This window comes from Grammomys surdaster, unplaced genomic scaffold (assembly GCF_004785775.1).
Source record: "Grammomys surdaster isolate TR1022 unplaced genomic scaffold, NIH_TR_1.0 133, whole genome shotgun sequence".
NCBI classification, from domain to species: Eukaryota; Metazoa; Chordata; class Mammalia; order Rodentia; family Muridae; genus Grammomys; species Grammomys surdaster.
In genome coordinates, this window is record NW_021604591.1 from 8,561,343 (window position 1) to 8,585,010 (window position 23,668).

At 38.9% G+C, this 23,668-nt stretch overlaps 1 protein-coding gene across 7 annotated transcripts in view; it reads left to right on the plus strand.

Moving 5' to 3' along the window:
* The window catches only part of Ctnna2 (catenin alpha 2), a 1,083,974-nt gene that overhangs the window by 114,301 nt on the left and 946,005 nt on the right, over nt 1–23,668 (plus strand). For 5 of the 7 annotated variants that reach the window (XM_028762290.1, XM_028762294.1, XM_028762295.1 and 2 more), the window contains one exon: nt 21,821–21,927. In XM_028762290.1, the coding sequence (XP_028618123.1) occupies nt 21,826–21,927 (102 nt within the window). In that variant the 5' untranslated portion in view covers nt 21,821–21,825. Of the gene's footprint in view, nt 1–21,820; nt 21,928–23,668 lie in introns of those variants that run through there. The other 2 variants (XM_028762292.1, XM_028762291.1) reach the window with 1 other exon arrangement.

A 23,668-nucleotide genomic window follows, 5' to 3' on the forward strand; every position in this document is an offset into this window, starting at 1 on the left:
AGGTCAGGAGAAAACTCATGGAACAGGGATATTAGGCTTAAATTGTTGTCCTATCTATTTCTGCAACCGAAATCCTTATTAAGTCACCAGCACATCTGTGGATTTAACATTGACTTTTAAAATACAATATGATAATCCACTTGGAATTGCTTCAAAATGCAAGATATTATATGCTAATGAAGTATTCTCATAACCATTTTGTTGTTTAATATAGGTCTTGATTATATACCTTTATTTATTATTACTATTATTTATTTAAAACTTTCTTTCCTGGAGCTACTTGAAGGACATTGTTACAGTGTCTCCTCTTTGTTTTTGAACACTTTCTTGACTGGCACTCAAAGGGGAATTTGTTATTTTTCCATTACCTTTTTAAGCAGTACATTGAACGCACCTCCAAAAAGATGTTCAAAATGTGGGTATCCTTTTGATTGACTGTCCTCTGTCTGCTACAAATATCTTGTTTGCTTTTAAGTATGGCATCTTCTCAAATGCCTGTCCCTAGACGTGCTCCATCTGTGAGAATCCATCTCTGGAGTGGAATCTGATTTTACCCTGGTGTTAATTGCTTTCCTTATTACTCAGACTAAATACCCAATCAAGGGATCTTAAAGAAGAAAGAGGTTGTTTGGACTAATACTTTGAGAGTACAGCGCACCATGGCAAGGAAGACATGGGAGTGGGAAGGTAAGGTGGCTGCACACATTACGTTCATAATCAGGATGTAATGAACAATGAATGCCGGTGCTCAGGTGGTATTTTCCTTCTTATTCAAGCTCAGACTCCAGCACAGGGAATGGTACCACTCACATTCAGGGTCTTCTTCACACTTCAATTCACTAGGAACTCCCTTATCGTAGACATTCTCACAGGTTTGGGTACTAAGTAATTCTAAATCCTCTCATGTTAATGGGGAATATAAGCCATCAAAACACCTGATGATAACAAGTCTCATTCAAAACTAGGTGAGTATACTTCATCCTGATTTTTCTAGTGCATTCTTGTAGGACATGCATGGCTTGGGTAGTTAATCCATATTTACTAAATGAATAATCAGTAGATAAATGGATGAAGTAACCATCAGAAAGATTTTATTTATGTAGTGTGTTATAGGACATAAGATGGGCTCATGTGCTTAACATAAGAAATCATTTGAGGTTGAAAATCATATTTATTCATCAATTTTTCTGATGTTTATCAGAAAAGTGGCATCTAAAGGATACTATTGAGTCAAAGAGCTCTTGTATTCATAAGAATCTCGGCATTCAATTTGAACTGTTATTAACATGTGTGCACAGCCTTGTGTATGCATACAAGTATGCACACTCATGGACACACATACACAGACACACACAGTATATTTAATTTACATATTGAGACCACAATACTTAACTTTGTGGAGCCGTATCTCTGGTAGCCATAATGTTTCTTACTCAATGACTAACTCTGTGCTTCTCAGTGTGAAGGAACAGAAACTGTCCCAGGTAGTAACATTGGGAAAAGTCAGAGATAATGTGATATCACATATTTGAATCTAAATTGAAGCCAAAGACTATTTAAATAAAGTATATCAGAAAATGGAATGATGGCTTGTTTATAATAAGTCCTTAGGACTTGTTTGAGAAGAAAATTAAGCAATCCTTCATGTTCTCTCTAAAGGAACATTTAGAAGGATTAGGTCGTGTGAATTGTATAGTGAAACCAACGATAACAAGGGCAGTTTGGGAAATATTCCTCTGCATTCTGAAAAATGAATGCTGTGATTACATTGAATTGATTACATTGAAATGAATGTGGGAGATTAAAGTATATAATTGCTGCACATGGAATTCTAATTTATGGGAGGTTAGCGGGACAGAGAATAGGTTAATGTCTAAAGAAGTTATGTTCTGATTAATTTATTCAAACTTCCTTTTGGACCTTAAAAGTGTGCTATCTAGAATGCAAATAGCACTGGGTTTTGTTGCATAATCAAGGACACAGATCTGAATTGTATAATAACGATCATTGCCCTGAGCCAGTCTGGCCTGGAGTGGGCCAAATTGGGACATAGCATTGGATGTAGAGGTAGCTTTAAAGACTTATGATCTCTGGCCTTCTAGCTCTCTAACTATATTGAATGCTTGCTGGTAACTTTTGCAAAAATCCTAAACGAACTTTCTTACTTATTTTGTGATTAAAAACCACTGGCTTGGGAGATTAGCAAGTGTTGCCCAGAAGAGGAAGGATTCTTTTCTGTTCAGGCAGCAGAAGCTGAAGTCTCTCTGACTAGGCTGGTTAACTCTTTGTGAATCCCAGAGGAAGGAAAGGAAAAGACTTAAAATCTTTTACAATGGCAAATCCACACAGAAACATACATATTCATATTATATTTACATTTTCATTCACTCATTAACACATTCACAATTTTGTTGGGCCCAACCACCTGTTTCATACAATCCATAAGTAATTCATGCATGCTTATGTACATACACACACACACACACACACACACACACACACATATATAGACAAACATATAGTTTGGATAGATGGATGGATGGATGGATGGATGGATGGATGGATGGATGGATGGGTGGATGGATGGGTGGATGGATAGAAGGGACTGAGCTCTCTAAGTCAAACCATCCAACAACTTTATTGTTTTCCCTCTGGCATTTTTGTACCTTCTAAGTCAAAAATTTTTTTAGAAATTTGCCTCATAGATAAAATGTTATATAAGAGTAACAGAAGGACATCAATAACAAGCTCAGAGCAATGTTTCATACTGCAAGATCATTGTATGTTCAAGTCAACAATTTTTACATTACTTTGCCTTATCATAGAATATACCTGTCACTTCATCCTTGGACCTAACTGCTTTTCCTTGAACACAAATTTGTCCTAAACCTATTTCTCTTTTTATGGTGATTATGAAAGCTCATTGTATTTCTTATTATGCACCCTTTACATACTACTATGAGGAATGGTCACATTTTATACTTGCTTCTAACTTTATTACATCTTTTCAGCTAGACAGCTAAGACCATCGCTTAAAACTTTCTTCCTAAAATTTTTTGAATCAAATCTATAGGAATTCTATAGAATCTTTAGTTCATCTTTAGTTCATCTAAACAGCATTAATTCATAAATGTTCAATTTTATGCTGATCTACAGGAAATATGATCAATAGGATAGGCTACCACCCAGGGATTACTATATTAATTTAATAACATCAGAGAAAGCATATCAGCTATGAGAATCAATCCTGAGATAAAGTCTCTTTGGGCCTTGCCATTGAGCACAACTATCACAGACCATGCATAAACAGCGGGCCACTTCTCAGCAAAGTCATCTGCTAAGTGTTTAACCTCTCCTAGATGACTTCTGACAGATCACATTAACCTCTCATCGATCAGCTAAATTTAGAAATATCTATGTCATGTGGTATGTTGTAAGTTTAACCCATCCTATGGAAATAGATGCTATGATCTGTATTTCATATGCATTTCTAGACAAAAGAGAAGAAAGCCATAACATAGGAAGAGATTTTGTTTCCACTTCCAGTATTAATACAAATGATAAGATTTTCAGTGCAGAGGGAAGCCAGAAAGTGAACTAGGCAGATAACAGAATCTATTTTCAATTTCAAATTACTGACTTTCTAGCAGGATGCCCAGGAGTAGGAATGTTCTATTAAGATGTTACATCATTTCATATTTTGTGTGTACACAATTCTAAGTCTAGAAATCCATTAAAAGCCACTTAAGCAAGGTAAGGACACAGATGCTTCTTTTTAATCATCAAACTCTGGATTATAAATTATTAGTCTCATTTGTCAACTAAAGGCGTGAGGGTGTGTAGCTTCCATCTCATATTTCCACACAGTGAAATTTTACTTTAACAGAAGAAAAAGGAGGCACTGAGGGAGATATGGTAATTCAATTCTTTTGCTCTGTAATTTTTCATAAGTCATCAAGGCATTGGTTACCATGCATGTAAGCTTTGACATGAAGTGTTATTATATAGATCTTTCAAATTACTAGAATGTTATGTTTTGCTCTACAGCATTCTTTTCAGATTTTGTTAATACAGGTATGGCATTGCAATCAACAGAGGACCTGCATACACTTAGCTATATGGGGGAGTGTTACCCCTCACTTTAACAGTAGCAGACTGCATGACTGCTTTTCCCACAACAAAGCAAGAATACTTGGAAACTGCATATTATTTCTATTTTGAATAGATATAGTGACAGATTCTATAATTGCATCAGCCACATGCATCTCAGGTCACCTTTCAGTTCACTGATCCAGAGATCTGAATGGTTATTATGTAAGGGACCTCGGTGGCTATTATGCAAAGGGCAGTTTATTGTTAAAGTAAGTGGGAGTGTGTTTAAAATGAGTAAGGGTTATGGGGGAAATCAAGCAAGACGTCTCTACCCTACTTAGATATGAACATCTTCTGCTCAGAGTACAATCAGGAAAATGACAAGCTTCCTCCCTCCCTTGCTTCCATTCAGATGCACTATCACTATAACACATATGCCTGCTGGGGATCAGCATACATTTTATGATTTAGCCTCAAGTATAGCAAACAAAAAAAAATCCTTTTGCAAGATCCTTGAGTATGAACAGTTTTCCCCTGTATTAACAAATTAGATCTATTGTGATATTCTAGATAATAAGATTAGAAAACCCTCTTTTATAGTCCCTGAATAAGGGAAGGTGTTACATCAAAGGTATCTGGTGATGATATGATATCATCATAGTAGTTCTTAAAGAATGGATTCTCGCCAAGTGTGGAGCCTGGGTCTGGCAGCTTGACACAAGTACACATTCTTAGACCCAGCTAATTGTCTTGAGTCAGAAGAACTCTCTGCAAGTCATAACAGTCTGTGCACAAATGTTCCCTCTGATGAGTTTTCAAGGAAAAAGCAAGTTGGAAATCATTTGTGTCCATTTACTCTCACAGTAGTGAAACTGTGCCACATACTCAGTCCTTTATACAAACCTACATTTATTATGCCCTGTTGTCTGGGATGAGAGGCTCAGTTGAATTTCACTGGAATATCTTCTTAGGAATTTCTCAGAACCTTACATATCAAGGTGCTATTCCAAACAGAAGACAATGGATGGGGAGTTCAAGGCAGTTTCAAATGTCCTGGTTTCTCTCCACAGAAATGCCTGAAGTAAGCTCTTACTTCCCAAGTGAGCACCCTGCCTGGAGGCTACAAGTAATGCTGGGAAGTGAAATCCCAGTCCAGATCTTAACTGTTTCCTTGAAGAGCTTTGGAACTGCATCTATTAGATTTTCATTTTAAAGGGTTATTTGTAAGCCCGACTTTAGCCCATCTCCTAAACTATATGAGGGTTACTTCTTCAGAGTGGAGCTTGCTACAGTAAAGAAAGAAATCTACTATTATGTGGAGATAAGCCAATGTCTACTTCCTTACGAGTTAATTCAGTTGAGCAGATCTGTCTAAGGAAGGCAGGTTCACCTTAAGCTAACGAGGGAAAGCTGGAGAAGTGGTCTAGGGCTAAGGAGCGCTGGCTTCAGGGTTGATTCTCAGCCCCAGATGCTGGTTCACACCATGTAACTCTAGTTCCAGGGGATCCTGTGCTCTTTTTTGCTCTCAGTGGGCACAAAGCCACAAAGCAGGCATATGGTACACAGACAAACCTCCAGGCAAAGCACCCATACACGTAAAAATAATTAAACTTAAAAGAGAAGGGAAGAAAAAAATAGTCTTTTAATGAAGTAATGTAATATTCCTTTCTAGACTATTCCCTATCCCTATCATTAGGCTCATCTGCAGCTCCTTGTCTTGTGGGTCCTGACTCTGGAAGGGGTAGTTTGTACTTATGCATCTCTTCCTCCTCTTCCTCCTTCTCCTCCTCCTCTTCTTCCTCCTCCTCCTCTTCCTCCTCCTCCCCCTCCTCTTCTTTCTCTTCCCCCTCCTCTTCCTTCTCCTCCTCCTCCTCCTCCTTCTCCTCCTCTTATTCCTCCTCTTCCTCCTCCTCCTTCCCTTCCTCCTCCTTCTTCTCCTTCTCTTCTTCTTCCTCTTTGTCTTTCAGATACCTGTTAGGGTGTAAGCACTTCATGTTTCTGGTAGGTTCAGTATTTCTTTAGAGTTGCCTTACCCTACTGTGGCATTATGTCCATCATGTTTCTGACCTTCAACTGACTTACCTCAAAAGCTATCAGGTTTTCTGTTTTGTGTTTTTTTTTTCTTCATTTCTTCTCCATTGTCATGTTCCAGAAAACTGCCAAGATTTACAGCTTCTCTGCTACTGTTTTAGAATTTTTTTTTAACTCTAATAAATGTGTCTTCAAGCTTCTCTTGGGTTCATTCTTAAATTCTTTTCCTGATGACATTAAGAACCCAAGAAGTAATTCCTGTATCTCCAGTGTTACCTGGCAACTATCAAGGAAACCTAATTCTTTCCAGTAACACCTGGTTCAGTGGAACTCATCAGATCCAGATTCTTATCTAGGACCACATATCAGGTTCAAGGACAAAAACTGTAAAAATTCAAGATACCTAGAGTTTAATTCTTAAGGCCATGAGTTATTTTTTTCAAATGTGTTGTACCCACAATGTGAGGTAGTAACACCGACATCCCATTAATGTATATAATGCTATCTCTACATTAACCTATATGTTACATTACATTGCCTTGTGTGATACATTCTCTACATTAACCTATATCATACACTTTCTAGTACTGCTTCTCAGGAATGCTGGAAATGTTGAGAGACTTTCTTACATTCTTTTCCACATTGCAGTGAAGTCTGAGTTTTGAGGCCCTGTCTTACAAAATTTCCAGTTTCCCTTATATTCCACTACACATCTTAATGAGTAGACTGAGATTCCTATAAATATTACAAAGAAAAAAATATATAACATTTTATCTATAATTATTTAATTTATTTTCAGAACAAATGCATTCCCTATGATCCTCATTTACCAGGTGACAGATATAAGCTTAAATCAATAAACTGACTTTGCCAAATATATTTGAAGGTAATTATTTATCTAATAAGGATAGGTATTATTACTCCTTATTTTCATTTGAATTTATACATCAGCAGGTATTAGCCTGTATTATAGATATTCTTGTGGTGTTTATTGGTAGCATTAGGGATGGGCTAGAGTTCTTGATCTGAGTCTGAAGTTGCAATCACATAGACTGAAGACAGGTTGAGACAACCACTTAGATAATTAGAAAGAATCATGATGATTAAAAGAACACAAGTTCCAGGAAGATTTGTAAAGGAAATACCTACAAGTAGTGATGCATAGCATTGACTTTGGACACTTGAAAGCAGACACTGGAGTAGTTGTCGTCAAGATGGATTTTGCTTGTCAAGCATGGAGCCAAAATACTTGACCCTCTCTGCCAACACGGATTTATTTTCCTTCTGACTTTGTTTTTATTTTAGATTTATCTTTCAATTCCTTATTATTTTATTTGTGCATCTCCTCCTCCTTCTTTTCCTCCTCCTCCTCCTTGTTTACCATAATTTAAGTGGTTGTCCCAACCTGTTTTCAATCTATGTCGTTCAAGTCATTTGTGATTGACAAATGATTGCTGACCAAAGCCTCTTCTTTACCACTGTAGATACTCCAAATTTATCAAAAAGATCACCAGATGACCTATGTAATCACCATTTATAAAAATACAATTCAATATCTTTCAAGAAGTAAGTCATCTCTGATATTAAATGGGTTGCTTGGAGCTTTCTCTTTGCTTATAAAACTAATAAAGAATGGAATCTTCCCTGTCATCTTGTTACAACCTTTTACAAACACTGTAGTGCTTATAGTACTGTTTTACATAAGGGCAAATCTTTTTTTTTTGTTTTGTTTTTTTGTTTGTTTTTTTTGTTTGTTTTTTTTTATTGGATGATTTATTTACATTTCCTATGTTGTCACCTTACCCCATCCCCCACCACCCCCTCGGAACCCCCAATCCCCTCGCCCCTCCTCCTTCTTCTCTGTGGATGTAACCTCTATCTACACCCCCCCACTCCCACCTCCCCACCCTCAAAATTCCCACCCCCTGGGGCATCCAGCCTTCATGAGGTCAAGGTTCTCTTCTTCCACCTATGCCCAGCAGGGCCCTCCACTTTTACATATTCAGCTGAAGCCCTGGATCCCCCCCTAAGTGCTCCCAGGCTGGTGGTTTAGACCCTGGGAGCTGTGGTTGGTTGGTATTGTTGCTCTCCTCATGGTGCCACAAACCCTTTCAGCTCCTTCAGTCCTCACTCTAACTCCTCTATTGAGAACCCCATGATCAGTTCAATGGCTAGTTGTGAGCATCTGCCTCTGAATATGTCTGACTCTTGAAGGCCTCTGTGGAGATATCCATATCAGGCTCTTATCAGCATGCACTTCCTGTCTTCCACATCAGCATCTACCTTTGGTGATTGCACATGGGATAGATACTCAGGTGGGGTGGTCTTGAGACGGACCCTCCTTCAGTTTCTGTCCCTCACTTTGTCTCCATATTTGCTCCCTTGAGTATTTTGTTGCTCCTTCTAAGAAGGACCAAATCACCCTCACTTGGTCTTCCTTCTTTATGGGCTTCATGTGGCCTGTGAGTTGTATCTTGGGCATTTCAAGGTTCTAGGCTAATATCCAATAATCAGTGAGTGAATACCATGTGTCTTCTTTTGTGATTGGCTTACCTCACTCAGGATGATAATTTCTAGTTCCATCCATTTACCTAGGAACCTCTCGAATTCATTGTTTTTAATAGCTGAGTAATACTCCACTGTGTAAATATAACACATTTTTTGAATCCATTCCTCAGTTGAAGGACATCTGGGTTCTTTCCAGCTCCTGGCTATTATAAATAAGGCTGCTATGAACATAGTTGAGCATATGTCCTTGTTATATGTTCGAGCATCTTCTGGGTATATGCCTAGGAGTGGTATAGCTGGATCCTCGGGTAATGCTATGTCCAATTTTCTGAGGAACCGCCAGACTGATTTCCAAAGTGGTTGCACCATCTTGCAGTCCCACCAACAATGGAGGAGTGTTCCTCTTTCTCCGCACCCTCTACAGCATCTACTATCACCTGAGTTTTTAATCTTAGCCATTCTGACTGGTGTGAGATGGAATCTCAGGGTTGTTTTGATTTGCATTTCCCTGACAACTAAGGATGCTGAACATTTCTTTAGATGCTTCTCGGACATTCGAGTTTCTTCCGTTGAAAATTCTTTGTTAAGCTCTATACCCCATTTTTTAATAGGGTAATTTGGTTGCCTGGAGTGTAATTTCTTGAGTTCTTTGTATATATTGGATATTACCCCTCTATCAGATGAAGGATTGGTAAAGATCTTTTCCCAATTTGTTGGTTGTTGTTTTGTCCTATTGACAGTGTCCTTTGCCTTACAGAAACTTTGCAATTTTATGAAGTCCCATTTGTCAATTCTCGATCTTAGAGCATATGCCATTGGAGTTCTGTTCAGGAACTTTTCCCCTGTGCCCAAGTATTCGAGGCTTTTCCCCACCTTCTCTTCTATTAGTTTCAGTGTATCTGGTTTTATGTGGAGGTCCTTTATCCACATAGACTTGAGCTTTGTACAAGGGGATAAGAATGGATCAATTTTCATTCTTCTACATGTTGTCTTCCAGTTGATCCAGCACCATTTGTTGAAAATGCTGTCCTTTTTCCACTGGACAGTTTTAGCTCCTTTGTCAAAGATCAAGTGACCATAGGAGTGTGGGTTCATTTCTGGGTCTTCAATTCTATTCCATTGATCTTCCTGCCTGTCTCTGTACCAATACCAGGTAGTTTTTATCACTATTGCTCTGTAGTACAGCTTGAGGTCAGGGATGGTAATTCCTCCAGAAGTACTTTTATTGTTGAGAATAGTTTTCGCTATCCTGGTTTTTTTGTTATTCCATATGAATTTGAGAATTTCCTTTTCTAACTCTGTGAAGAATTGAGTTGGGATTTTAATGGGGATTGCATTGAATCTGTAGATTGCTTTTGGCAAGATGGCCATTTTTATTATATTAATCCTGCCAATCCATGAGCATGGGAGATCTTTCCATCTTCTGAGATCTTCTTCAATTTCTTTCTTCAGAGACTTGAAGTTCTTGTCCTACAGCCCTTTCACTTGCTTGGTTAGATTCACACCAAGGTATTTTATATTATTTGCAACTATTGTGAAGGGTGTCATTTCCCTAATTTCTTTTTCAGTCTGTTTATCTTTCATGTAGAGGAAGGCTACAGATTTGTTTGAGTTGATTTTATAACCAGCCACTTTGCTGAAGTTGTTTATCAGGTTTAGGAGTTCTCTGGTGGAAGTTTGGGGGTCACTTAAGTATACTATCATATCATCTGCAAATAGCAATATTTTGAATTCTTCCTTTCCTATTTGTATCCCTTTGACTTCTTTTTGCTGTCTAATTGCTCTGGCTAAGACTTCCAGTACTATATTGAATAGGTAGGGGGAGAGTGGGCAACCTTGTCTAGTCCCTGATCTTAGTGGGATTGCTTCAAGTTTCTCTCCATTTAGCTTGATGTTGGCTACTGGTTTGCTGTAAATTGCTTTTACTATGTTTAGGTAGGGGCCTTGAATTCCTGATCTTTCCAAGACTTTTATCATGAAGGGATGTTGAATTTTGTCAAATGCTTTCTCTGCATCTAGTGAGATGATCATGTGGTTTTTTTCTTTAAGTTTGTTTATATAGTGGATTACATTGATGGATTTCCGAATATTGAACCATCCCTGCATTCCTGGGATAAAACCTACTTGATCATGATGGATGATTGTTTTGATGTGGTCTTGGATTTGGTTTGCTAGAATTTTATTGAGTATTTTTGCATCGATGTTCATAAGGGAGATTGGTCTGAAGTTCTCTTTCTTTGTCGGGTCCTTGTGGGGTTTGGGTATGAGTGAAATTGTAGCTTCATAGAACGAATTGGGTAGTGTTCCTTCTGTCTCTATTTTGTGGAATAGTTTGAAGAGAATTGGTATTAGGTCTTCCTTGAAGGTCTGATAGAATTCAGCACTAAAACCATCTGGTCCTGGGCTTTTTTTAGTGGGGAGGCTTTTGATGACTGCTTCTATTTCCTGAGGGGTTATGGGACTATTTAGATGGTTTATCTGCTCCTGGTTTAACTTCGGTACCTGGTATCTGTCTAGGAAATTGTCCATTTCATCCAGGTTTACCAGTTTTGTTGAGTATAGGCCTTTGTAGTAGGATCTGATGATTTTTTGAATTTCTTCAGTTTCTGTTGTTATGTCTCCCTTTTCAGTTCTGATTTTATTAATTTGGATACTGTCTCTGTGCCCTCTGGTTAATCTGGCTAAAGGTTTATCTATCTTGTTGATTTTCTCAAAGAACCAACTCCTGGTTTTATTGATATTTTGTATTGTTCTTTCTGTTTCTATTTGGTTGATTTCAGCCCTGAGTTTGATTATTTCCTGCCTTCTACTCCTCCTGGGTGTATTTGCTTCTTTTTGTTCTAGAGCTTTTAGTTGTGCAGTCAACTTGTTAGTGTGTGCTCTTTCCAGTTTCTTTTTGTAGGCACTTAGAGCTATGAGCTTTCCTCTTAGCACTGCCTTCATGGAGTCCCACAAGTTTTGGTATGATGTGTCCTCATTTTCATTGAATTCTAAAAAGTCTTTTATTTCTTTCTTTATTTCTTCCTTGACCAAGTCATCATTGAGTAGAGAGTTGTGCAGTTTCCCTGTGTACGTGGGTTTTCCATTGTTTTTGTCATTATTAAAGACCAGTCTTAGTCTGTGGTGATCTGATAAGATGCAAGGGATTATTTCAATCTTTTTGTATCTGTAGAGGCTTGTTTTGTGACCAATTATATGGTCTATTTTGGAGAAGGTACCATGAGGTGCTGAGAAAAAGGTATATTCTTTTGTTTTAGGATGAAATGTTCTATAGATGTCTGTTAAGTCCATTTGATTCATACCTTCTGTTAATTTCAAAGTGTCTCTGTTTAGTTTCTGTTTCCATGATCTGTCCATTGCTGACAGTGGGGTGTTGAAATCCCCCACTATGATTGTGTGAGGTGTAATGTGTGTTTTGAGCTTTAGTAAAGTTTCTTTTATGTATGTAGGTGCCCTTGCATTTGGAGCATAGATGTTCAGAATTGAGAGTTCACCTTGGTAGATTTTTCCTTTGATGAGTATGAAGTGTCCTTCCTTATCTTTTTTGATTAATTTTGGATGAAAGTCGATTTTATTTGATATTAGAATGGCTACTCCAGCTTGTTTCTTGGGACCATTGGCTTGAAAAATTGTTTTCCACCCTTTTATTCTGAGGTAGTGTCTGTCTTTGTCACTGAGGTGCGTTTCTTGTATGCAGCAAAATTCTGGGTCTTGTTTGTGTATCCAGTCTGATAGTCTGCGTCTTTTTATTGGGGAATTGAGACCATTGATGTTAAGAGATATTAAGGAAAAATGATTGTTGCTTCCTGTTATTTTTTTTATTAGAGGTAAAGTTATGTTTGTATCTTTTTGGGGGGTTGTTGGAAGATTACTTACTTGCTTTTCCTAGGTTGTAGTTTCCCTCCTTGTGTTGGCATTTTCCATCAATTATCCTTTGAAGTGCTGGGTTTGTGGGAAGATATTGTGCAAATTTGGTTTTGTCATGGAATATCTTGGTTTCACCATCTATAGTGATTGAGAGTTTTGCTGGGTATAGTAATCTGGGCTGGCAATTGTGTTCTCTCAGTGTCTGTATGATGTCAGTCCAGGCTCTTCTGGCTTTTATAGTCTCTGGTGAGAAGTCTGGTGTAATTCTTATAGGTCTGCCTTTATATGTTACTTGACCTTTTTCCCTTACTGCTTTTAGTATTTTTTCTTTGTTTTGTGCATCTGATGTTTTGATTATTATGTGACGGGAGGTATTTCTTTTCTGGTCTAGTCTATTTGGTGTTCTGTAGGCTTCTTGTATGTTTATGGGCATCTTGTTCTTTAGGTTAGGGAAGTTTTCCTCAATAATTTTGTTGAAGATATTTACTGGCCCTTTAAGTTGGGAATCTTCATTCTCATCTATACCTATTATCCTTAGGTTTGGTCTTCTCATTGTGTCCTGGATTTCCTGGATGTTTTGAGTTAGGAGTTTTTTGCATTTTGCATTTTCTTTGACAACTGTGTCAATGTTTTCCACCGTATCTTCTGCATTTGAGATTCTCTCTTCTATCTCTTGTATTCGGTTGGTGATGCTTGCGTCTGTGACTCCTGATCTCTTTCTTAGGTTTTCTATCTCCATGGTTGTCTCCCTTTGAACTTTCTTTATTGTTTCTATTTCTAGTTTCAGATCCTGAATGTTTTTGTTTAATTCCTTCTTTGTGTTTTCTTCCATTTCTTTAAGGGATTTCTGTGATTCCTCTTTAAGGGCTTCTATCTGTTTACTTGTACTCTCCTGTATTTCTTTAAGGGAGTTACTTAATTCCTTCTTATAATCCTCTATCATCATCATGAGAAGTGATTTTAATTCTGAATCCTGCTTTTCAGGTGTGATGGGGTGTTCAGGGCTTGCTATATTGGGAGAATTGGGCACTGATGATGCCAAGAAACTTTGGTTTCCGTTGCTTATGTTCTTGCGCTTGCCTTTCGCCATCTGGTTAACTCTAGTGGTACCTGCCCTCACTGTGTAAAACTGGAGTGTGTATTTCCAGTTATCTTGCTTATTGCAGAGCTCCTCAGAGTCCAGAGGTCTCTGTGGTCTTATGCTCCTAATCTCCTGGGTGGAATAACTCCTGGGACTCAGGCCACCTCTTGGATCTGGAAATCCTTCTGCTCTGAGTGCAGTGGGTCCTCGATGACTCAGGATTCAGTTTCAGCTGCTCTGAGTGCAGTGGCTCCAGCTGCTCTGAGTGCAGTGGCTCCTGGATGACTCAGGATTCAGTTTCTTAACAGGACAGGAGCAGACCAACTCTGTGTCTGCTCCAGCCCAGAGGACCAGGCAGGGGCAGAAGGGAAGTGGAATTCCTGAGGGGCGGGGTTTGGGTAGCTGCTGTGCCCTGGATGTCCCTGGCTCCCTGATCTATCTCTGGGGTTTAGGGAGTGAGATGGAGTTCTTACCAGCTGCTCTGAGTTCAGTGGCTCCTGGATGACTCAGGATTCAGTTTCTCAACAGGACGGGAGCAGACCGACTCTGTGTCTGCTCCAGCCCAGAGGACCAGGCAGGGGCAGAAGGGCCATAAGGGCAAATCTTAAGCAAACATATACATTGAACATATTGTTTCCAAGGTGGCCTGCTTCCATTCCTTCTTCATCAGCACTCCCAGACTCATTCATCCTTTTCTCCCCCAAGACAGATTCATGTGCTACACTCATGCAGGATCTTATGTATCCATGTCAAACATAGCAGCCACACATGAAAGGATATATACAATAATTGTTACTGTTACCACTCTGTATTTGAAGTCTTCCTGTGAAGTTAAATAAGATTCCTTTCCATTTTAATCAATAGGAAACAAAATTACTTCTGAGACACTCTTTTGTGGGCATAAGAAATTGTGTTAATTGTAGCATCTAAACTGGAAAAATGAAAGTGGCTGAAACTACAGACTTGGTGATTTCTTTTGTGTTTGAGTAAAGATCATTAGCTCAAACACAAACCTATGATGTTGGGGTTCTAGTCTCCAGCTTTTTGAACCTGGTTTTGTTAGATGAGGCTATTTCAAGTATATATTTTCCTGTACCTTTTGGTGATGAAAATACATATTATATTTTGGGGAAATGATTGCTGTTAACAAAAATAACTAATCCTTCCAGAAATTTTGGTATATATCCTATTCCTTGAAGTGTTTAATAGTGACCTTGTGAAATATATATGTGACTGTGATTTTTTTCTCTTGAGGAATCTGAGGCTAATGAAAGACAAATAAACAGACACTATTCCCAAGCTGAATAACTTCAGGGCTTTAAATCAAAAACATCTTTGTGATATCATTGTATTAGCAAGCTACTGGATAAATATCCATGATAATGTCTTACTGATTTTTTGATGTGTAAAAATAAGTGTTTTCTATGTCACTACACTGGTTTTCCTGAGGGTTGCTTGACCAGGCTTGCAGTAGCTGAGCATGGCAGTCTGGTTCTAGGTGTGACTTCCCTGATCTTCCTTGACTTCCATAGCAGAATGGCATAGCACTAGTTGGGATTTCACTCTAGGGAAATATACTGTAGACACATGGGCTTGAAGTGCTGACAATATGAGTTCCACACTAGGAACCTATAGTGGGAGTAAAGAACTAGGTTTTTGACTTCCTTACATGCACTATGGTAGGCTTGTGCCTTCAACCAAATATCATTATCATCATCGTAATTATTATAATTATAAAAATAATAATCACTAACATTCTCATTAAAAGCCACCGACTTTTGTGCTTACTAACTGGGATGACCAATCATGGTTGTTAACATGATGTACCTGGGAAGAGAGAACCACCCTTGAAGAATTGCGTCCATCAGATTGGGCTGTGAGTTTATCTATGGGACATTTTCTTGATTACTAATTGATGTATGAGGGCTCAGCACATTAAAGGCATTGCTATCCATAAAGGAGTGGACCAGGATTATATGAGAGTAGCTGACTTTGAGCCTAGAAGCCAGCCAATAATCAGCATTCCTCTATGGTTTCTCCTTCAGGCTCTTGGCTTGGGTTTCTGACTTGGCTGCCTTTGATGATGGACTATAACTTATAATCTTCCATAAAACATCTTCTTCACAAAATGATATTTTTCACAGCACCAGAAATATAAAATCAGTACAGCTACTTTATAAATACTGAATGTCGAAGTAGGACAGTGTCCTCAGCAGGATTCAGCCATATTGACTATGTCATGGACCAGATGCCCAGCTGTCAATTCCTATACTAACTTCTTGCAGGCATATGCAATCCAGGACATCCAGATTCCATTTGCCCCAGATAAAATTGGTGAAACACTACATCATAAACTTACTAACTTATGGAATCATGCATTTTATGTGCACTTTGATTACTTAATTATCCATTTCTCCATAGACTACTTTGTAAGTGACAGCAATGTCAAAAAGGTGGGTATGTCTGGGTAATTCCTTTCTTCAATGTCTTCCTTTGTGTTCATTAGAACTCTAGAAGCAGAGGGTAGTTGGTGAATTTAGAAGACTGGGGCCATGATGACCAAAATATACATATATTTTTTAACAGTTTCATGCAATTTCAACTGATCACAGGCTTTCTCTTTAGGTGTTTCAGTTAAAGAAGAGTAGATGTTGTATAAAGCAACGGTACTCTAAATAGTAAGGCAGACACATTTATTGTAGAAAATAGCAGATTACCAGGGTTACATCAATGCCTGAATTGATGATGAAGAAAATTCTTATCTTTGCCTGAGGTTCAGTAGCCAGCTCTTCTAGGCTGTTTTCAGAGGTAGTCTGCTGAAATCTCAAATTGTAACACTATGAGCCCAGCTCTGCTTCTCCTTGCAAATGTGTACCAATGACAAGTGGTGGGAAGATTGTGGGGTGTAGGTGTGTTTCCTCCCGTTTGTTTGAACTTTATAGTAAACAATATAATGACCTTGGCAGTGCTGAAGAAATTCTGCAGAGAAACCTGCCCCTCCATTCGGCTACCAGACTAAGAAAGAGTGGACCCCATGTAACTGGAATTTCTCCAGGATTGTCCTGCTGGGAGAAGCAATAAGCTGAAACCCAGTGCCAGTCAGAGTTGCAGCTTGCCTCCTGAAAGAGATTTCACAGTGCTGACACTTGTCAAAAGAGCTTATAGGCGAGATTGGAGTCAGGACAATGTTGATAGTCACTCATAGTTTGAACACAAGAATTTAGCCATGCATTCTTGCCCTCTTTCTAAAACCTAACTCCCATGGTAACAGATGGACCCAAGGTAGAGGTCACTTGTTCTTTGTCACCTCACCCCCTTTGGCATATTGAGAACATCTCCTTCTTATACTTTCTCTATTACCTGTGATTTAATTGGCATTTTGAGGACAGGTGGTTGCTTCCAGTTTGTTAGGACAGCAAGGAGTAGGTCTTGACTCTAACCACTACTGCAATGACAGCAAACTTGAGAAAATCAGCATTCAAGTTTCATTTTAACAAATCCATCAGATGTAAACTTCTCTTTCCTGTAACTGAATATGGCCCGTGTAGCAAAGAAATGATTGAGGTTTATTCCTAAGGGGATATGTTGAGTGATTTGACAAGAACTTCTTCTTTTATGTTTAGAAAAAGAATATTCCTGTGACCTTCAGGACTGGGCTGTGACTAACTCAGCTTCTTGGCTCACAGAAAGCTTGGCGTTCTGCTAAGAAGCCTTTCTCTTTTCTATTTGAAGCCAGATCAGTGGATCTGAGGTGACTGTGCCAGCATTTTTGGTTCTTACCCCAGTGTTTTTTCTGTGTGTTACTTTATGAAGTTATATATTGGAACAGTCTGAAAGGACTCTGTGCCTCCCTTGATCTGCTCACTTATATAACTATCCTGTCCATCTCATTTCAATTTCATTTTTAAATGAAATTCTCTAGTTTGTGTGGATCAGAAGGTGTGTGTGAGTGTGTATGGATGTGTTCATATGTGTGTGCACATGCATGTAGAGGCTAGAGAACAACTTTGCCTGTCATTTATCTCAGGTGAGGTCCATCATGTGTGTGTGTGTGTGTGTGTGTGTGTGTGTGTAGTCTGTGTGTCATTCTTATGCAAATGTTTGTGCAGCTGCATTTGTTCATATGTACTGCACATGTACAGGATCCCATGGAGGTTAGTGGGCAGCAGAATCCCTGGAACTGTAGTGTTAGGCTGTTGTAAGATGCCTGATGTATATACTGGGAACTGAATCTTGTTTCTCTGCAAGTGCAGTAAACACTCAATCTCAGAGCCATCTTTCCACCTCATTATATTCCTTTTTTATATTTTGAGTCAAAGTCTCTCATCTATCTTTGTTCTTCATTGCCTGGACTTCTGCCTCAATCTATGAGGTGGTCCAGACAATGATGGACAAAGGTCTATGGTAGGACACCTTGACCTGGGCCTCTTAGATGCAGATATCCATGATCCTCTACACTTTAGCTTCTCTTTGTCCCCCTTTATAACATGGCCAAGTTGATCAAGTTACCCTTTTTATTTCTGTTTTGTACTGTTAACTTGGACGTTTGATTGGCTTCTTGAGGACAGATGCCTGAACTTGGCTTCTTGTGGCACAGGCTATGATCCCAAGTTTAGTAACAATATCAGTGTAAGAAAATGCTATCGCAACATATGCAGGAAGCTTTTGGCATCCCTACCCCCTCTATAGCAGGCGAAGTCCCATGCCCAGATGCAGAATCCCCTTCCTGTCAGCACTGTCTGTAACAGTTGCTAGTGTGAATGGGAAAATTTCAAAGTATCTGTATGTTTCTGAGCACCAGTAGCATGTGAGTGCCAACTATTGTTGTTGTAAAGGAACCCGATTTAAATCTGTGTACTTGGATTGCTGTGCTCAGTTTATTTAGAACATGGCATTTGGAGAGAGATAAAATACCAGCATGCTGTGTTTTTGCCTTTTTTTATTTTCTTGAGCAAATTGGTTGAGTCTTTTTGCTAAATGATTAGTTAGCTCTAAGGAAGGAGGACTGGTGAAGAAGTATTTTGCCATGGTGGGTATTGTTGTAGACCTTCTTTGAATTGTTAATTTGAGTAGGAATAATCATCTGTATTGATTTATAAGGATGGAATTTGGTGGTGACATTGATTCCAAAGAAGAGAGTAACCATGAACATTTTGATTTATGATAGTGTTAAAGCAAATAATTCATATTTCGTTTCTACAATCTAAGGTCGCTTGTCTGGAGTTTAAATGTCAGAATGTATTCAGCAATTTCTTGATGAGTAACATACCCGAGATGGAATGTATAATCTATTTTTTGAGGGCAGAGTCATATTTTGCTTTGACCTATTTGAGACTAAGGAGGCTACCTCTGTATTAGTTGTTCTTAGGTGAGACAAATAGACTTCGTAGATACTCATGCTGTGCGGTGAGTATGGAACATTGCCGAGTAACTTGATTCTTGAGAGAGCAGGTAATGTTTAGCCATAAGTACCACGCTTACAAGATAGTCTTCCTATTTAAGTAATAATAACTGTTGCCCTAAGGTGTATGATACTCTAAGGCCTAAGCTAACAGGAAAACAGCCAAGTGGTGTTATAATGCTGTGGGGTTATGCATCTGAAGATCCTAAGGAATATACTTTGATTCACAGTTTTTTTCTGTATGTCTTTCCACTGGCTATAATGTTACTTTCTCAACTCTCCCAATTCTATTTGTATTCCTGAGAACCTTTGTCACACCAAGACATAATTATTCTCCGGTTTAACTATCTTCAGCTTCAAAGCATAAGTTGCATGAGGTCAAGGTGCAAGCCTTTGAGTTCAGAGAGCAGATGAGTACATGCTAAACACTGAAGTAATGAAATGTTTCTGTAGTATCAGGGTCCTGACAATTTTTGGCTGTGGGTTTGAGAGAGACCCTGAGACACATTGTTGGGAGTAAGGAGTTTATTAGAAGAGTTATTCATGCCATGAACAAACAGACATAGACAATAATATGACAGGGACTCTGAAGAGGTTTGAGGTCCCAGCACCAGAGATAGGCAGCATGGTAGGAACTTTAAAGAAGGAAGTCATAACCCATGAGACAGAAGCATGGGTCTTTTCTTATAGCTCCCTAAGGATGGAGGGTTTTTCATAAGAAGACTGAAGCCAGGCTCTTTGGTTCTCAAACAGCAAGCAGGGAATGGGTAAGAAATAGGATGTTTGACTATTAACATTTCCTTTGATGTCATCTCACTTTCCCAAGTGAAGTAGTTAATCTTCTTTGTCACCTTGACACCCAAGAAAGTAGGAATCTTCATTAAAAACTTGTCCCTATCAGATAGAATCCTTGGTCATTTCTCTGGGGCATTTCTTTTTTTATAGATGTGAGGTAGTCTAGTCCATTGTAGATGTTGTCGTTGTTAGGTAGGTAATCTTGGATAATATAAAAATCCTAGTGAAGAATAAAGCAGGAGCAAGCCAGTAAGTTAAGGTTTTTTTCTTCATGGTCATGTCTTATGTTCCTTTCTTGACTTCTCTTGATGATGGGCTATATAATATGTAATATGAAATAAACACTTTCCTTCTCTAGTTTTCTTTGGTTATTGCATGCAGCCATGTCAGTAGAAGGCAAGCTAGAACACCAGATGAAAAAATTAGTACACGGAGGTATTTTAGCAAGAGTCTCCCAGACATGTCTAGATTAGGCCAACTACCAGTATCTGTGAGTTAAGGTCTGGTGCAGGTATTGCGGCTTGAGCTATATTCTGGTTTGAGTTTTAACATTACATTCCTACAGGTCCTATCTGTAGTGACCTGCCTGATATATATTGGAATGCTAAGGGACCTTTTTTTTTTTATAATTAAACTTTATTTTATTTTTTTTATTTTATTTTTATTTTTTTTAATTTCTTTTTTTTTTGAACATGAAATGCTTTTTTTTTATAGCATGTTTTACAAGGGGAGGGGGTAAGAGGGTCCAGGTGGTGGAAAAGTACAAAATCTTCTTGGCCTGTGCCTTGAAACATGTCATGGTCTATATGGTACACTGCCTTGAATTATGATCTACCTGCAGTTCTTCAGAAGATATGGTACACTGCTTGAGTTATGGTCTCCCTGCTATTCTTAAGAAGACATGGTACTCTGCTTTGAGTCTATCTGCAGTTGCTAAGCAGGATCTTGCAGTTGCCAAGCTTCAGAGGACATTGTGCAGGTGGGGAAAGGTAGGGGGTAAGGGTAAGGGCGAGGGTCCTGGCTTCTGGCATCTCCCCCTTCTCTGTTTAGTTAGAGAAGGCGTCTTATGTTCAATCCCAACTATGTGAGTTTTGAATTTGGATGTCTAATTATGGGGGGTCTTAGACAAGTTCACAACCCCAAAACACTGATGTGAGACGAGTCACATCGATGGTCGAAGGCTTTAGGCCAGACGTGGGGCTCGAGGCACGGACCCCTCTGGACGGACCCTCATTGAGAGGATGTGCGCACGAAATCAAGATTGAGCAAGACAGAGATCATCGCCCGTGACCTGTCGTCCACGGAACCAGGTTGATGCTGCCATCAAGAAGGCAGTTGAAGTTCATTACCATCAGCTGAAAATTGCAGAGGATCCAGAAGTGACTCCGCAGGAGACTGACACAGCTGTCAGCTCCCCTGCCTCCCCCTACGGTCGACCCCTAGACTTCCACGCCCTCCAGAAGGGTTCCTGGTATGCCTGGCTTTGCCCTCATTTCTCTCGCTAGAGAGCTTGGCCTCTTGATCACCACAACAAAAATTGGCTTTTTCCTAAACCAAGGCCACCCTTGATATGGCCGCTAACATTGGGGAGCCTTCCTTTATGACAATATTACACCCCAAACTGACAAATGGTTGGTAACTTGAACATTTACAAGAGACTAGGATGGCTGTGAGTTAGTCCAATGATGGGATTATTGTAGGTCCACTTCCCAGGGGCCCACCCAATGCAGCCGAAAAGGAGTGCGTGGTGCTGGGAGTGGGTGCAGCCTACATGGCCTAAGACAGGGCTCTCACCCTCCTTTCACCCACATCAGAGTCCCTTGACGTTGCCCATCGTCGACAGCTAAGGGACCTTTGAAATATCTCAGATCTAAGAATTTCACATCAGTACTGGCTCAGGTTTTCCCATCTCTGACATTTTAGGGTTAGACCTAAAGCAATCTTTACACATCTTCTAGGTTTGGGTGATGAACTCATTTTGAAGTTCAGAGTCATGGCATACGTCCTTGAACATTCTTTCTAATGGATGCCATATGTTCCTGCAGGGAGCATGACTTCAGCAACTTCACCTATCATTTTAAAATGGGATCCCAAAAGTTTGGAAATTCGGACACTCACAGTGGAAAGACTGTTGGAGCCTCTTGTGACACAGGTAAAGTACTATGTGTTTTTGTTTGTTTGTTTGTTTGTTTGCTTGTTTGTTTTTTTATGATTGTTGAGTTCAATGATCCTCTCAAGACTGTTGAAGTTTTTAAAGAAGATACACTATGCTATTATGCTGACTATTAAGTACATATGTATAATTTCTTCAACTGAAGACGATCTCATTGCCTTATATGAGTTAAAGAAGCTGTTTTTCAATGCCTCATATGATATTTTTAAAAGTTGGTGAGATATTTAAAGAGGAGGCCCTTGATGAAAGGAGCCCTCACATGCAGCAATGACTTCAATGTCTAAGTGAATCATTTCTCAATCACTTTCAGCTGTACTGTTTAGATATGAAAAACTGTTGACTGTTCCCTAGCAGTGAAAATTTATTTCATTATTCTCTCAGTTTACTAGGGAAAACTCTGTCTGGTTAGACTAGACAGTTGCTCAATTTTTCTGTTGACACATTTCCAGTAGGTGACTGTCAAGAGCACAGAATGTCATCAGGATTTTAAGTGTTGAGAATTAATGCTTAGTGTCTCATGAATCATGTCCTTTGCAATCTAAACACTTAAGATCCTGGAATATGAAAATGTGAACTTTTATGATGCATTTGTAGAGATTCATTATGCCACATGAAGCCTGAGGCTATTTTTATTGGTTTGTGCTGTGTGCTTTAACAGATTACCATCAAGTTAATGGCTTCAAGCAACATAGATTTATTGTTTGATGGTTTTAGAGGTCAAAAATTCTAATGTCAAGGCACAGGCAAAACTGCATTCTTATTGGATACTTGAGCAGAAAACCATGTCCTTGCTTTTTTTAGCTCCTAGAAGCCTCTTGACTTTTGTGGCCTCTTTCTGTATATTTGACATCAGCAATATAGAATCTGCACATTTCATTCCCTTGTCTCTGCTATATTCATGTACCCTCTCTGATATTGATCTTTTTAGGACTCTGTTATATTGAGACTATTAGAATATACTAGAAAATTACCTATATCTTTGTATCCTTAAACAAATTGCATCTTTAAAGGCCTTTTGCTTTTTAAGGGAACATACTTATAGTTTCCGTGAATAGAAGGTAGCTGTTTTGAGGGGACTGAGGGTTATCATTCTTTATGATACATGGTAGCTTCTGGATACTCCCCATGTAAAAAAACATTTTCTTTAAGTCCCCAAGTTACTGAAAGTCTCAACCATTATAGCCTCAATTGCATTTGAAAGTCTCACTGATTTCATTACCTTTAAAGTCTCCAAACTCATGTGAGTCTTTTAGGGATAAGGTCATCAAAGTTCTCCACTTGCTTAACTGTAAGAGGATGAGGCATGGTCTTCTAAAATGAATTGGTAAGAGAGGCAGGCAGTCTCAGTTATAGACATTCTGACTCCTAAAACAAGGAAGTACAAGAAAACTTTGCCAGCCTCAAGATTACAGCTTCCAGTGGGCAAGTGTCACTCAATTTCAAGGCCTGTGAACATCCTAGTGGGGCTTGAGAATCTCCTGTTTAATAATAGGTGTTTTTTTTTTCTGGAGCAGTGGTCATAAATGCTCATGTACATATGTGGCCTGAGTATCTGCAGATCAAATTTGAGTGATGCAGTCATCCCTTTGAGTTCTGCCCTTTAAGTAGAAGCTTTTAACCTTTTCAAGAATGTCATGGTTTCCCCATATGTACCTGTGGTAACTCATTCTGTTGAATAATATGTTCCAGAAAGTCTTTCTTTAATATCCTCACATCCAGA